Source organism: Aulonocara sp. 'chitande type north' Nkhata Bay, linkage group LG22, assembly GCF_057382095.1.
Source record: "Aulonocara sp. 'chitande type north' Nkhata Bay isolate Kocher_YH1m ecotype deep benthic linkage group LG22, A_spYH_male_GT1.1, whole genome shotgun sequence".
NCBI classification, from domain to species: Eukaryota; Metazoa; Chordata; class Actinopteri; order Cichliformes; family Cichlidae; genus Aulonocara; species Aulonocara sp. 'chitande type north' Nkhata Bay.
Window position 1 is genome coordinate 1,337,913 of NC_141364.1, and position 14,285 is coordinate 1,352,197.

At 39.7% G+C, this 14,285-nt stretch overlaps 1 protein-coding gene across 1 annotated transcript; it reads right to left on the reverse strand.

Moving 5' to 3' along the window:
- Positions 1 to 3,086: 3,086 nt before the first annotated feature.
- On the reverse strand, positions 3,087 to 12,028 carry LOC147303118 (uncharacterized). The gene is made up of 4 exons (XM_086280967.1): positions 12,009 to 12,028; positions 11,215 to 11,281; positions 10,285 to 11,120; positions 3,087 to 4,775 (listed from the first exon to the last, which is right to left on the reverse strand). Exons 2-4 carry the CDS (start codon positions 11,252 to 11,254, stop codon positions 3,324 to 3,326), a joined length of 2,328 nt encoding a protein of 775 aa, XP_086137093.1. The 5' UTR covers positions 11,255 to 11,281; positions 12,009 to 12,028; the 3' UTR covers positions 3,087 to 3,323.
- Between the last annotated feature and the right edge of the window lie 2,257 nt (positions 12,029 to 14,285).

Here is a 14,285-nt window from a genome sequence, read left to right on the forward strand (position 1 = left end):
AATCTTGATTATACTGTTTAATCAGCATTTCTTCTAAACTACTTATAGAAGTTGGTTATGGCAGATGCAAAAATGCAAATTTTCACCTCTGCTCAGGATCAGCAGAGCCTTGATTCCAGGGCTGAGGTTGAATCAGAAGCTCCTTCTGGAACATCTACTAAGTTCATACCTGCTGCTACAGCTCAAAAGGCTCCAAGAATAAAGAAAGCCCCTTTAGTTCATTCACCTTTGCCAATGCCCCTAGAGACACATGCACCTGCTAAGGTTAAACCAGAAGGGGAAAGCCCAAGGCCAATCTCTTCTCAGGTTGATGTCCACAGTGCCCTAACAGATATCATGAGAAAGCAAAATGAGATTACTGAGATGCTTGTAAAATAACAGAGGTTGTCACTGCTTCCAGCAATAGAAATTCCTGTTTTTGGTTGTGATCCTTTGCTTTTTAGATCCTTTCTTAAGGCGTTTGAGCAAGGAATAGAAACTAAGACTGATAACATGCAGGATAGACTTTATTATTTAGAACAGTTTACTACAGGACAGCCCAGAATTTTAGTGAGAAGCTGCATGCACATGTTATGTGCATGCAGCTTATACTGAGGCAAAAAAGCAGCTTGAGTGGAACTTTGGTAACAGAGCAAAGATAACATCTGCATTTATAGACAAGGCTCTTAACTGGTCAGTTTTAAAGTCACTCCATTATGCAACATACACCTTTTTTCAATACACACAAAGTAAACACATGAACAACAAAGACTTGAAATCATAGAACATTGACCTTTCCTTTTGTTTGTTTTTTAAGAAGATGTATATGGACTACTGAAGAAAATTAATGGTATTGCTTTTTGTGATGGCCACACAGACAGATATAATTCATGTTACACAGAAATGTTGTGGCCATTTTTGTTGAATGTTTATAAAATGCAATTTGTATCCATTTTTGTTTTTTCTTTAAAGTTGTAAGAATATGCTGACCTAGTTTTGTTATGTAAATTTGTAATTCATTTTCTTGGAAACGTTTTTGGAAAGTGATTGGTTTATTAGCTTATGGACCTTCCCATTAATCAGGGGACTAAGAGCACCCTGGAGGGGTGTGGTAAAGATGTTTTTTTGTTTGCTAAATGTCTGATAGGAAGACGGGAGGGTTAGAAAATGATTTTTTGAACATTTTTGAAGTTGTTAAAGCAAATTAAATTAACTTTCGTTTAATTGTAAGTTTTAAGAAGTTATTTGGTTGATTTTTGTTTGTAATTTTCCACGAAATACACGGCATATGATTTTTAAACAATGGAGTCAGAAGTGCGTTCTAAAACACCACCCACGGCCTTTTCTTGGACTTTTTGGGTGTTTGGAACATAAAAGGCCGTGACACCAGGCGATCATAGACTAAGGCAGCCAACACATCAGTGACAAGAAGCGATAACAAAAGGGCACAGAAAAACAGCACAGAAAAATTATGTAGCTATTTTTGAATATTTCTAACATTTTGAGTTATTTTCCAGTGTAAGAAAATCAGCACTGCTAAGTGTTAGTCATTGTTAAACTTCAAAACTGACTAGGTTACTTTTAAAAATACAATACTGTCAAACGTGTTCATTTAACACTCAACAGTGTTATATTTAACACTCAGAGGAGTGGACTCATATAGACACTCTCTAGTGTCAGTTTAACACTGGAGATTTTGCTGTGTACCAAGGTCCAATTCACAATGGGTTCAACATGTGAACATGAAATGTGTTGTGGAGTTTTGAGTCCGTCTGACAGAGTTCTGGCTCCACCACTCACAGACTACGTGGTGCTGAAGTTTTAAATCAGAGTAATGCTTTCTTGTTCTTTCCAGTCTGCCTACATTAGGCTACCTGAATGCAGATTTCACTTCAAGGTTGTGTGGTAAAAGTGTCATGGCTGACTGGTAGTTTCAGCTGCAGAGAGAAACTGTGATGTTTTATGAGCCAGCGACATGTGATAACATCAGCATCCAGATAAATATGTGCAGGTGGAGTAATGGTAGATATCGTCCTGGTTAAAGGTGTGTGCAGACACAGCTTGAATGCAAGTGTCTCTCTGCTTTTGTCCTCCTGAAACAGCCAACAACACTGACTGTTGCAGTGCTGTTTCACACATGCTCTGTGACATTTTTCAGAAGTGACCTGCTACATTTTACCGCTGTGACTGTGAACAGGTTCAGTCCTCTAATTAGAATTCTCATACCTGCAGTAAGATTCGTATTGGTCTTCTTTGAGGTCTCGTTTATTTAAGGGGAAAAGTTGTGTCAGTTACCTGTTGCATTAAAGTGTGATGACAACAGGTCCTGACCAAATGTCCATATGTGGCGCAGTGGGAGTGAGACGCAAAGTTTCTGCTTACATCACATTCTTCTGCACCTCTGTGGTTGTAAAAGCAGCTGTATGTGAGTGTCAACTGTTAGTTGTGTTAGATTACCACTGTCAAGTTTAATAATCAAATTGGATATTTGAGTTGATTGTTTACATTACAAGGAGATATCAGACCCCATAAAACCACAGTCATATACTCTGGATTATCAGAATCACTCATTTTTATCCTTATCTACTCTTTTTTGTCTCTGTGTGTTTATATACCACTGCAGCATGTCACTCAATTTTCTCCCACAGTTTGTGTTTACCTGTTTTGTCTTTTTCTGGGGGGAGTTATTTTTTTTCTCCTTAGCTTTCCTCATGTTGTGCATTTTCCATTGTTATACCTCTCTGACCTGTCTTCCCCATGTGATGTTTTCGTGCAATGTATGTATGGTCAGAGGGTATGATGGCGCCGCCATTGCGTGCAAATGGTCGGCAGCCTTAACATGAAATTTCCCACTCGTGGGACTAATAAAGGCATCTCATCTCGTCTCATCTCATCTTCCAAATACTGCAGGGTCTTTAATTTACAACAGGAAACATGATGAAATAACTATTGTGATTTGCAGAAATATAAACAAAGCTGAATATAACTCAGTATTAACACTGACTATTGTAGAGAAATGATTATTATGAGAAATTATTCTCATCTTTAAAAAGTCAGGAGACACTTATTAATCAGTGCAAAAAGACTTTATTTATGATAAGCTCAGTGTTGAGATTGTAGACATCACTATATTTTTAATATCAGTCCTCTGATCACACAAGTTTGGAACACACAAACATCAGGAAAACATTTAACAACTTCTCTCTGATAGATATAAATAAATAAATAAAACCATAATAAATAAGAATAAATATATGATTAAACATTTGGTTACTTAAACATTTCAAATGGTCACAGGTACTTCAGTTTGTTGCTTCATTTGGAGGATGTGAACTTAAGAAATGTTAAAAACATGATCTGAGTACATGTGACGACAGAGCCAGAACTACTGTAAGGAAGCTGATGTTGTTGAGAATAGCAGAGGAGGTGGTTGTTGCTGTCGCTGCAGTTATGGTTGTTGAAGCAGCTGTAGTTGTTGTCGCTGCAGTTGTGATTGTTGTTGGAACAGCTGTGGTTGTTGTCGCTGCAGTTGTGATTGTTGTTGGAGCAGCTGTGGTTGTTGGAACAGCTGTGGTTGTTGGAGCAGCTGTGGTTGTTGGAGCAGCTGTGGTTGTTGGAACAGCTGTGGTTGTTGTCGCTGCAGCTGTGGTTGTTGTTGGAGCAGCTGTGGTTGTTGTTGGAGCAGCTGTGGTTGTTGGAGCAGCTGTGGTTGTTGGAGCAGCTGTGGTTGTTGGAACAGCTGTGGTTGTTGTCGCTGCAGTTGTGATTGTTGTTGGAGCAGCTGTGGTTGTTGGAACAGCTGTGGTTGTTGGAGCAGCTGTGGTTGGTGGAGCACCTGTGGTTGTTGGAACAGCTGTGGTTGTTGTCGCTGCAGCTGTGGTTGTTGTTGGAGCAGCTGTGGTTGTTGTTGGAGCAGCTGTGGTTGTTGTCGGTGCAGCTGTGGTTGTTGTTGGAGCAGCTGTAGTTGTTGTCGGTGCAGTTGTGGTTGTTGTCGCTGCAGTTGTGGTTGTTGTTGTCGCAGCTGTAGTTGTTGTCGGTGCAGCTGTGGTTGTTGTTGGAGCAGCTGTAGTTGTTGTCGGTGCAGTTGTGGTTGTCGTTGGAACAGCTGTGGTTGTTGTTGGGGCAGCTGTGATTGTTGTTGGAGCAGATGTGGTTGTTGTTGTCGCAGCTGTAGTTGTTGTCGGTGCAGCTGTAGTTGTTGTCGGTGCAGCTGTAGTTGTTGTTGGAGCAGCTGTGGTTGTTGTTGTCGCAGCTGTAGTTGTTGTCGGTGCAGTTGTGGTTGTTGTTGGAACAGCTGTAGTTGTTGTCGGTGCAGCTGTGGTTGTTGTTGGAGCAGCTGTGGTTGTTGTCGCTGCAGATGTGGTTGTTGTCGCTGCAGTTGTGGTTGTTGTTGGAGCAGTTGTGGTTGTTGTTGGAGCAGCTGTGGTTGTTGTCGCAGCAGTTGTGGTTGTTGTTGGAGCAGCTGTGGTTGTTGTCGCAGCAGTTGTGGTTGTTGTTGGAGCAGATGTGGTTGTTGTTGGAGCAGCTGTGGTTGTTGTTGGAGCAGCTGTGGTTGTTGTCGGTGCAGTTGTGGTTGTTGTTGGAACAGCTGTAGTTGTTGTCGGTGCAGCTGTGGTTGTTGTTGGAGCAGCTGTGGTTGTTGTCGCTGCAGATGTGGTTGTTGTCGCTGCAGATGTGGTTGTTGTCGCTGCAGTTGTGGTTGTTGTTGGAGCAGTTGTGGTTGTTGTTGGAGCAGCTGTGGTTGTTGTTGCTGCAGATGTGGTTGTTGTCGCTGCAGATGTGGTTGTTGTCGCTGCGTTGCAGCAGGCTGTGTAGAGAATCTTACGTCATTTTCATATTTCATCACATTAACCATATCTTTATGAATAGGAAATTCTCTGACAAATTATTTTTTTTCCTACCAACAACAAGAAGAACGATGACAAACATCTTTGCGATCATGGTGATGCTGTTTTTCTGCTCCTGTCTCTGAAAATAAAAATTCACTGTGGTTATTATGATTTAAAGAAAGCATTATTCCTACAATTGCCTTAATTAAGCTTTCTAAAGTTATCTTGAAAAGAAGTTTGAGATCTAAAACCCATAATATAAAAAAGTTCCTATTCAATTACATAATTTAAAATATAGATTTTTTTCTATAGTACTGTCTTTGTGATAGTCCACATCTCTCAACGAGGTGCTTGTACACGCAAAAGCAACAAGAAGAAATTAAGGAATCATGAAGGAAAGGCTCTGACTATCATGACCTCATTGTTCCTGACTGTAAATCAGAGCATAAGAAAACACTTGATATTTATAGTGTTAATCAACTCCAATATTGACATATAATCACTCACCCATTAAATCTATCTATCTATCTATCTATCTATCTATCTATCTATCTATCTATCTATCTATCTATCTATCTATCTATCTATCTATCTATCTATCTATCTATCTATCTATCTATCTATCTATCTATCTACCTGTGTGTGTGTGTGAATGTGTCATATATTATTTATCAAGGGTAATAGCAAAAAACAAAACAAAAACAGAAGCATAAAAAAACCTTCAGAACTTTAAGATAAACACAACCCAACACAACAAATTGCTGCCTAAATTACACCATATGTTGCCAAAAGATCATTTCCAGAAATAAATCTATCAATTCATCTTAAATTCACATGTAGATGTCAGATATATATTTAATATTAGGGTTACTTACATAGTATTTCTTTGCTTGTAAGTCGTCCACTGCAGTGAAAGAAAGTGATGTTCTCTGACTTCATCTCCTCTTTTTATAATCAGCCAACATGAACCTGAGGACAAATATGTGCAGGTGGAGTAATGGTAGTTATCGTCATGGTTTAAGGTGTGTGCACTAAACTTTTATTTACCTGCATCTCTCTCCTATTGTCCTCCTGAAACAGTCATCACTTTAATTTTAGCACTTACACACACACAGACACACACACACACACACACATATTTGTGACATGTTTTGACGTGAGCTTCGACATTTTCTCTGTGTGACTATGACTACATTTATGTGATTGTATCTTTATGGCTACATTAGGACTCTATGTGGTCCATAAAAGATGACCATTTTGGATAATAAAATCTGACAGAAGAAAACAAATATTCGGTGATTAGTTTTGGATTAACTAAATCTCACAACTGGCTGACTAGATTTAGACGGAGAATCAACATTTACAGGTTGGTGGTGCTCGGTGGGCAGTCAGCGTCCACATCAAAATAACTCTTCTTTTACACACATTCTAAATATTACTGGTTCATTTACTTGAAATGAAGAAGTTTTCATCAATGGAAATAAGAAGTCAGTTTTAAAGGCATTCTTGCGAGTTGGGAGCTTGCTTTCATTTTCTTCTTGCAACACTTAATGCAGGAAGTCATTCCTCAGTTATCAGAGACACAAGGTGAGACCCGACTAAAAGACACTTACACACTTGTGCTGTAATAAATTGAATATAGCCACCGAGTACCGCTGGCCATGATTAAAAATGCAGGTTTAATGCATTTCAGCATTATGTTCACTTTTCAGACCTGACTGGGTTCATCTTTTGCACCTTCAAATCTTCAAATATACACAGGTATCAAAAAGTGAGAGTAAAGGATGCTTACAGTCTTTAAAGGTGTAAACTTTTATTTCTTTGAGCCTAAAACAACACCAGTGTGAATCAGTCACTTTATGTAAATAGTTTATTTGTAAAGACTTTAGATATACACATCCTTCATTGATCGCACGAGGGTTTATTTTTTTCTGTAACAGCAGCATGATAAAGAGTAAATAAAGTGCAGCTGCAATAAACCACATATTATCAACACAGTTAAAATAATAGTACCACAGATGCCCAGTAAGTGTCTTATACTGTAACACAGGTCAGGGATTTATATATATATATATATACACAACATATTTCTGCTTTGTTGAACTTGTTTTATGAATCTTGCTGATCTGGTGCAACTCTGGAAATTAATTGATGCAGATTTGTTCATTAATTTATTCTGAAGTTATTCCAACACATGGATTTTCTTTTAGTTCTTTGGAGATATGCATATGAACAGCAGCACACACAGCAGTTTATAAAATATAGCTGAGCAGGTTTGATCCCGGCCTTTCTCTGTCGCACAATCAGTCATAAGAGGTGTGGTTATTGAAGCTGCTTCTAGTTGCATAAACTTGCAGCCACACCTCATAGTTTAGTCTCCTGTGCGTTAACAGATGTTGAGAATTAACATTCATTGTTTCTGTACTGAGGTCCAAAAACAGCTTAAAGCATTTCCCAGCATGTACTTGAGATGGTTGAGCCTTCACTGAGGAATGCCACATATCCGTCAAACAGGAGACAACACGTCACACGAAAACCTGTCCTGTGTGACCTTCAGTTCTGTGATGATGCATTTCTATGTTGTGATACAACATGATGTAGGAAAATGGAGATTCTGTTAGGCAACAACACAACAAAACTAATATCACAACACACACGTATGTACATTATGAACTGGAAAAAGTCCCTAGATCTTCAACTGAGGCATCTATAACACAAATAATAACACGTCTTGACCCACATCCGGTCTGTCTCTGGGGCTCCTGAGTGCCCGTTGGGCCACAAGGGGGTGAGGGAGGATGGGGTGCAGTTGATACAGTTTGGGTGGATGTTTGCAGTGACTTATCTCAAACTTACACCAGCCTGGGATCTGTGTGTAGTCTTGGGAAGTCCAACAGGTAGCCAGGGAGTGCTCCACTCTCCCTGTGGTAGGATTTAGGAAATAGGGGTGCTTACTAGCGCTCTCTTTCTGAGGGTAGTCCTCTACCTCCTGGCCATCCCATGCCTTCTCCTCTCGAGGCTTCCTGTGACAACACATTATTCACACAGGCAGGGTCTTGGGGGGGGGGGGGGGGGGGGGGGTGCCTTTATATGGCACCTTACAGCATATATAACTTGTATACAAATGTATATAGCTGTGTGTCTTTTATCTTTTATTCTAAAGTAATTTTAATGTAAAGAATCTACATACTGCTAATGGAGAGATGCCAAACTGCCTTTCATTGTTGTTGTAACAGTGACAATAAAGATCTATCTTTTCTATCTGATTTTATCTTAGCTGGCTGTGCTGTGCGGCCATTTGTTGCTCCTTTTTAATTACGCTATAGCCATTACATCTCTTGACATAGCAACATACACGTAGGATCTTGGGGGCAGGTGCGTTACCCAGGATAGGCGGGGATATTGTCCCTGCTGCTCGCTGCTGGTTGTTGTTTCATTTGTTATTTAAGATATCTCAGGGATAAAATGTGTTGTCAAACTTCTGTGCACTAACAGAAAGGAGAGTTTCACTGGTCTGGCCCACATAGACTCAAAATGAGGTGAGTGTGTTTGGAGATGTAAAATGAGTTTGACCTCGCTGCCGTAAACCCAACAACAAGTCAATGTTTGGGTCAAGTGTAATTTTGGTGGTGTTTTCACTATAGTCAAACCTTGTATTCTAATGAACTGCTAGAGACTGAATTGGAGTAGCATGATCTTTGGTGACTTCTTGATGTTAATGCTCAGAGCTTTTCAGTTTTCATGAAAAGTCTTGATTCTTTGCTGGTAGCATTAAATAAGCAACAGGCGATGTACGTGAGATTTCTGTTGTGGATTTCAAAGGACACACAACTACATGACATATCAGACGATGTCTTCCCGGGACAGGAAGTGGCCACCAGCCTACTTCAACTGCAGCACACTTCAACGTGCGCTGATGTGCAAGTTCCCCATCATCACTGCTGGCAGCTTTAATTTATTTTACTTTTCAAATGAACTCTACCTTACGTGACTTTAATCTTCAGGACAGGTCGTCATGTTGAGCCTTGTATTGTCTGTGTGACATTGTGAACACACCTCACACACTAGAACAGCCGTTATTAAATCCATATATAAAGACTGAATGGATGCTGGAGTGGATACTAATTGTCATGGTTCTGGGTCAGTTTTGACACAGTATTTTGAGATGTTTTGGTTTGATTTTGTATTATGGATTATTTTCTGATTCTCTTGTTGTGCTTTGTTGATTATTATTACAATTCTATGTTTCAGGTCATTCTGGTTTAGGGGTCAGTTCTTAGGTTCAGTTTCGATGCCCTCATTTTTCTGCATGTTTAGTTCAGTGTCTAGTCTGCGTCTTTGTGTTGTTATTTCCTGTTTCCTGTTTTATTGTGAAGGTCCGTGTTTTATGTGAGTGTATTCAGTTTTGCCTCCCTTGTCTCATCTCGTCAATTACTTCCAGCTGTGTTCCCCACCTGTGTGTAATCTCCTTGTGTTCTTCTGTGTGTATTTAAGTCATGTCTTCTTATGTTGTAGTCGCTGGTCTGTCTGTGAATCTACCGTGTTTCATCCACGTGTTCTCCCTGCTGTCTACCGTCATATGCCTCTGCTCAACCTCCTCCATGTTCGTGTTCATGTCTAGTAGTTTAGTTTTCCCAGTTCAGATTATCTTTAGTTCCGTTTGCCGTTTTCCACTTGTGTTTTATTTTTTACAATAAACGTCCTTCGCACCTCCACGAGTGCCTACAATTGGATCCTCCTTTATTTTTCTCCACACGGCTCATCCCATTTGCCGTGACAGTATTGACCCGCCAGGTTATGGATCCAGCAGCATTCGCCCCACAGAAGGAGCTTCGGGAGCTCATAATCGACTCTGCTTCAAGGTTGAAATTTCCCACTCGTGGGACTAATAAAGGCATCTCATCTCGTCTCATCTCATCTTCCAAATACTGCAGGGTCTTTAATTTACAACAGGAAACATGATGAAATAACTATTGTGATTTGCAGAAATATAAACAAAGCTGAATATAACTCAGTATTAACACTGACTATTGTAGAGAAATGATTATTATGAGAAATTATTCTCATCTTTAAAAAGTCAGGAGACACTTATTAATCAGTGCAAAAAGACTTTATTTATGATAAGCTCAGTGTTGAGATTGTAGCCATCACTATATTTTTAATATCAGTCCTCTGATCACACAAGTTTGGAACACACAAACATCAGGAAAACATTTAACAACTTCTCTCTGATAGATATAAATAAATAAATAAAACCATAATAAATAAGAATAAATATATGATTAAACATTTGGTTACTTAAACATTTCAAATGGTCACAGGTACTTCAGTTTGTTGCTTCATTTGGAGGATGTGAACTTAAGAAATGTTAAAAACATGATCTGAGTACATGTGACGACAGAGCCAGAACTACTGTAAGGAAGCTGATGTTGTTGAGAATAGCAGAGGAGGTGGTTGTTGCTGTCGCTGCAGTTATGGTTGTTGAAGCAGCTGTAGTTGTTGTCGCGGCAGTTTTGGTTGTTGTTGGAACAGTTGTGGTTGTTGTTGGAGCAGTTGTGGTTGTTGTTGGAGCAGTTGTGGTTGTTGTTGGAGCAGTTGTGGTTGTTGTCGCAGCAGTTGTGGTTGTTGTTGGAACAGCTGTGGTTGTTGTCGCTGCAGATGTGGTTGTTGTTGGAACAGCTGTGGTTGTTGTTGGAACAGCTGTGGTTGTTGTCGCAGCAGTTGTGGTTGTTGTTGGAACAGCTGTGGTTGTTGTCGCTGCAGATGTGGTTGTTGTTGGAGCAGCTGTGGTTGTTGTTGGAGCAGCTGTGGTTGTTGTTGGAGCAGTTGTGGTTGTTGTTGGAGCAGTTTTGGTTGTTGTCGCAGCAGTTTTGGTTGTTGTCGCAGCAGTTGTGGTTGTTGTTGGAGCAGCTGTGGTTGTTGTTGGAGCAGCTGTGGTTGTTGTCGCAGCAGTTGTGGTTGTTGTTGGAGCAGCTGTGGTTGTTGTCGCAGCAGTTGTGGTTGTTGTTGGAGCAGTTTTGGTTGTTGTCGCAGCAGTTGTGGTTGTTGTTGGAGCAGCTGTGGTTGTTGTCGCAGCAGTTGTGGTTGTTGTTGGAGCAGCTGTGGTTGTTGTCGCAGCAGTTGTGGTTGTTGGAGCAGCTGTGGTTGTTGTTGGAGCAGTTGTGGTTGTTGTTGGAGCAGTTGTGGTTGTTGGAGCAGCTGTGGTTGTTGTTGGAGCAGTTGTGGTTGTTGTCGCTGCAGATGTGGTTGTTGTTGCTGCAGCTGTGGTTGTTGTCGCTGCAGATGTGGTTGTTGTCGCTGCGTTGCAGCAGGCTGTGTAGAGAATCTTACGTCATTTTCATATTTCATCACATTAACCACATCTTTATGAATAGGAAATTCTTTGACAAATTATTTTTTTTCCTACCAACAACAAGAAGAACGATGACAAACATCTTGGCGATCATGGTGATGCTGATTTTCTGCTCCTGTCTCTGAAAATAAAAATTCACTGTGGTTATTATGATTTAAAGAAAGCATTATTCCTACAATTGCCTTAATTAATCTTTCTAAAGTTATCTTGAAAAGAAGTTTGAGATCTAAAACCCATAATATAAAAAAGTTCCTATTCAATTACATAATTTAAAATATAGATTTTTTTTCTATAGTACTGTCTTTGTGATAGTCCACATCTCTCAACGAGGTGCTTGTACACGCAAAAGCAACAAGAAGAAATTAAGAAATCATGAAGGAAAGGCTCTGACTATCATGACCTCATTGTTCCTGACTGTAAATCAGAGCATAAGAAAACACTTGATGTTTATAGTGTTAATCAACTCCAATATAATCACTCACCCATTAAATCTATCTATCTATCTATCTATCTATCTATCTATCTATCTATCTATCTATCTATCTATCTATCTATCTATCTATCTATCTATCTATCTATCTATCTATCTATCTATCTATCTGTGTGTGTGTGTGTGTGTGTGTGAATGTGTCATATATTATTTATCAAGGGTAATAGCAAAAAACAAAACAAAAACAGAAGCATAAAAAAACCTTCAGAACTTTAAGATAAACACAACCCAACACAACAAATTGCTGCCTAAATTACACCATATGTTGCCAAAAGATCATTTCCAGAAATAAATCTATCAATTCATCTTAAATTCACATGTAGATGTCAGATATATATTTAATATTAGGGTTACTTACATAGTATTTCTTTGCTTGTAAGTCGTCCACTGCAGTGAAAGAAAGTGATGTTCTCTGACTTCATCTCCTCTTTTTATAATCAGCCAACATGAACCTGAGGACAAATATGTGCAGGTGGAGTAATGGTAGTTATCGTCATGGTTTAAGGTGTGTGCACTAAACTTTTATTTACCTGCATCTCTCTCCTATTGTCCTCCTGAAACAGTCATCACTTTAATTTTAGCACTTACACACACACAGACACACACACACACACACACATATTTGTGACATGTTTTGACGTGAGCTTCGACATTTTCTCTGTGTGACTATGACTACATTTATGTGATTGTATCTTTATGGCTACATTAGGACTCTATGTGGTCCATAAAAGATGACCATTTTGGATAATAAAATCTGACAGAAGAAAACAAATATTCGGTGATTAGTTTTGGATTAACTAAATCTCACAACTGGCTGACTAGATTTAGACGGAGAATCAACATTTACAGGTTGGTGGTGCTCGGTGGGCAGTCAGCGTCCACATCAAAATAACTCTGATTTCTCTCTTTTTAGTAGAACCATATTTTAAAATTATTCTTTGATTATTCGTCTTCTTGATTCATAACCAAAAAACATGTTCATATATACATTATCTCACGAAATTGAGTTCACCCCTCACATTTTTGTAAATATTTTTTTACATCATTTCATGGGACAACATTGATGATATGACACTTTGATAAAATGTAAAGTAGTCAGTTTACAGCTTGATTAACATTGCAAATGTGCTGTCACTGTCACGGTCTGACTGGGGCAGACCGTATGTGTTGCAGAGGAGGACTCAAACGCAGACCAAAACGTGGTGTGGATTAACAAAACAAGCCGTTTCATCCTCGACTGTGGTGCCGACACTCACCAGTCCCCTGCCACCTTCTTCCGCTTAGTGTACAGTGTCAGGGTGCTGGACTTGGGGTGAAATCCTCCACGCATAGTCAGGAGCTTCCTCGTCGTGATGTCGGTGGTAACCAGCTATGGAGGGTCCAGGTTGCAAGCTTCGCCAAGATCCTATCTTTCAGGTCAGTTCTTCTCGCACTCAATGATTCTTGGTAGGTACCAAGCCCCAAGTGCACTCTCAACATCTCCCACCTGACCTGTCATCTTGGCTCCCCCATTGTGTTGTAGCTCATCAATCTTGAACCATGAAAGCAGTTAAAAACTTTTTACAGCGTATTTTTATGTATCTGAGGGCTTGTTTTGAATATGCTGTTGGTGTTGATCATTGTTAATATTAAGACTTTTCTCTTTGATTCTTGCTCTCTGAGGAATGCACCACATCCATCAAACAGGAGTCAGCGCATTACTGAATGTTTGGGATTTGCCCATCACACCTAAACATAACCTGTGTGACCTTTTAATAAGCTGCTTCTTGTGGCAGAGAAGCATTTCAAAAGTGTGACAAGACGTTAGTGGAACAGCAATGATCTGTGTGTTTGTTTTCTCACATCAGCGGATGGCTGCTGCTTTCTGTCGCGACACCAACCCTGAAATATCCACCAGACATCACAACCTACACATATGCAGGTGAAAAATCCTCAGATGTTCAACTGGAGGAGTCACCACAAAAACAGCATTTTGTTACAAGATGAAAAACTGAACGAGAAACTGAAGATTTAATAGTATTTCCTGAGAACCCTCTTTTGAGTGAATGGGTTACACAGCAGTGGGGAATAGACTTCATCACAGTAGATGTCTGTCTGAGAGTGCTGTAACTGAGCTTAAGGATATAATTCACCCACTGTTAGCATTTTCAATGCCCTGTACCAACACAGAGCAGAAAAGCTACCTGAAAGCTGCTCCCACAGAAGTTAGTTATCTTGTTAATAATGTTCCATATGAATCTGGATACTGTATCTGCTGTGAAAAAGAGCCTCAAATCAGAAGTACTTGATTCCCTGATATAACAACAAATGTCTTGTTGTAGCTGTTCCTTTGGCTTCAACCTACAACTGTCACACTGGATGGCCTCCACCCTCTTATTTAATATAAATGTATGCATTTTTTAGCATGCAACACCAACTACAAGTTGGAATTTGATCATTAAATTAGTTTGGAGTCTTTCCACTGTATGGAGTGCCCGTACCTGATTTTCTTAGTTCTTTAGAGACATAGGGATGAACAGCAGTATGTCAGCAGGTTAGAAAAGTATACTGTGACTACTCCTGTTTTTCTAGTGATGCTGACTCAGTCATATGTGGTGTGGTTTTGGAAGCATGAAACTGAAGTTGCTTCTAGTTA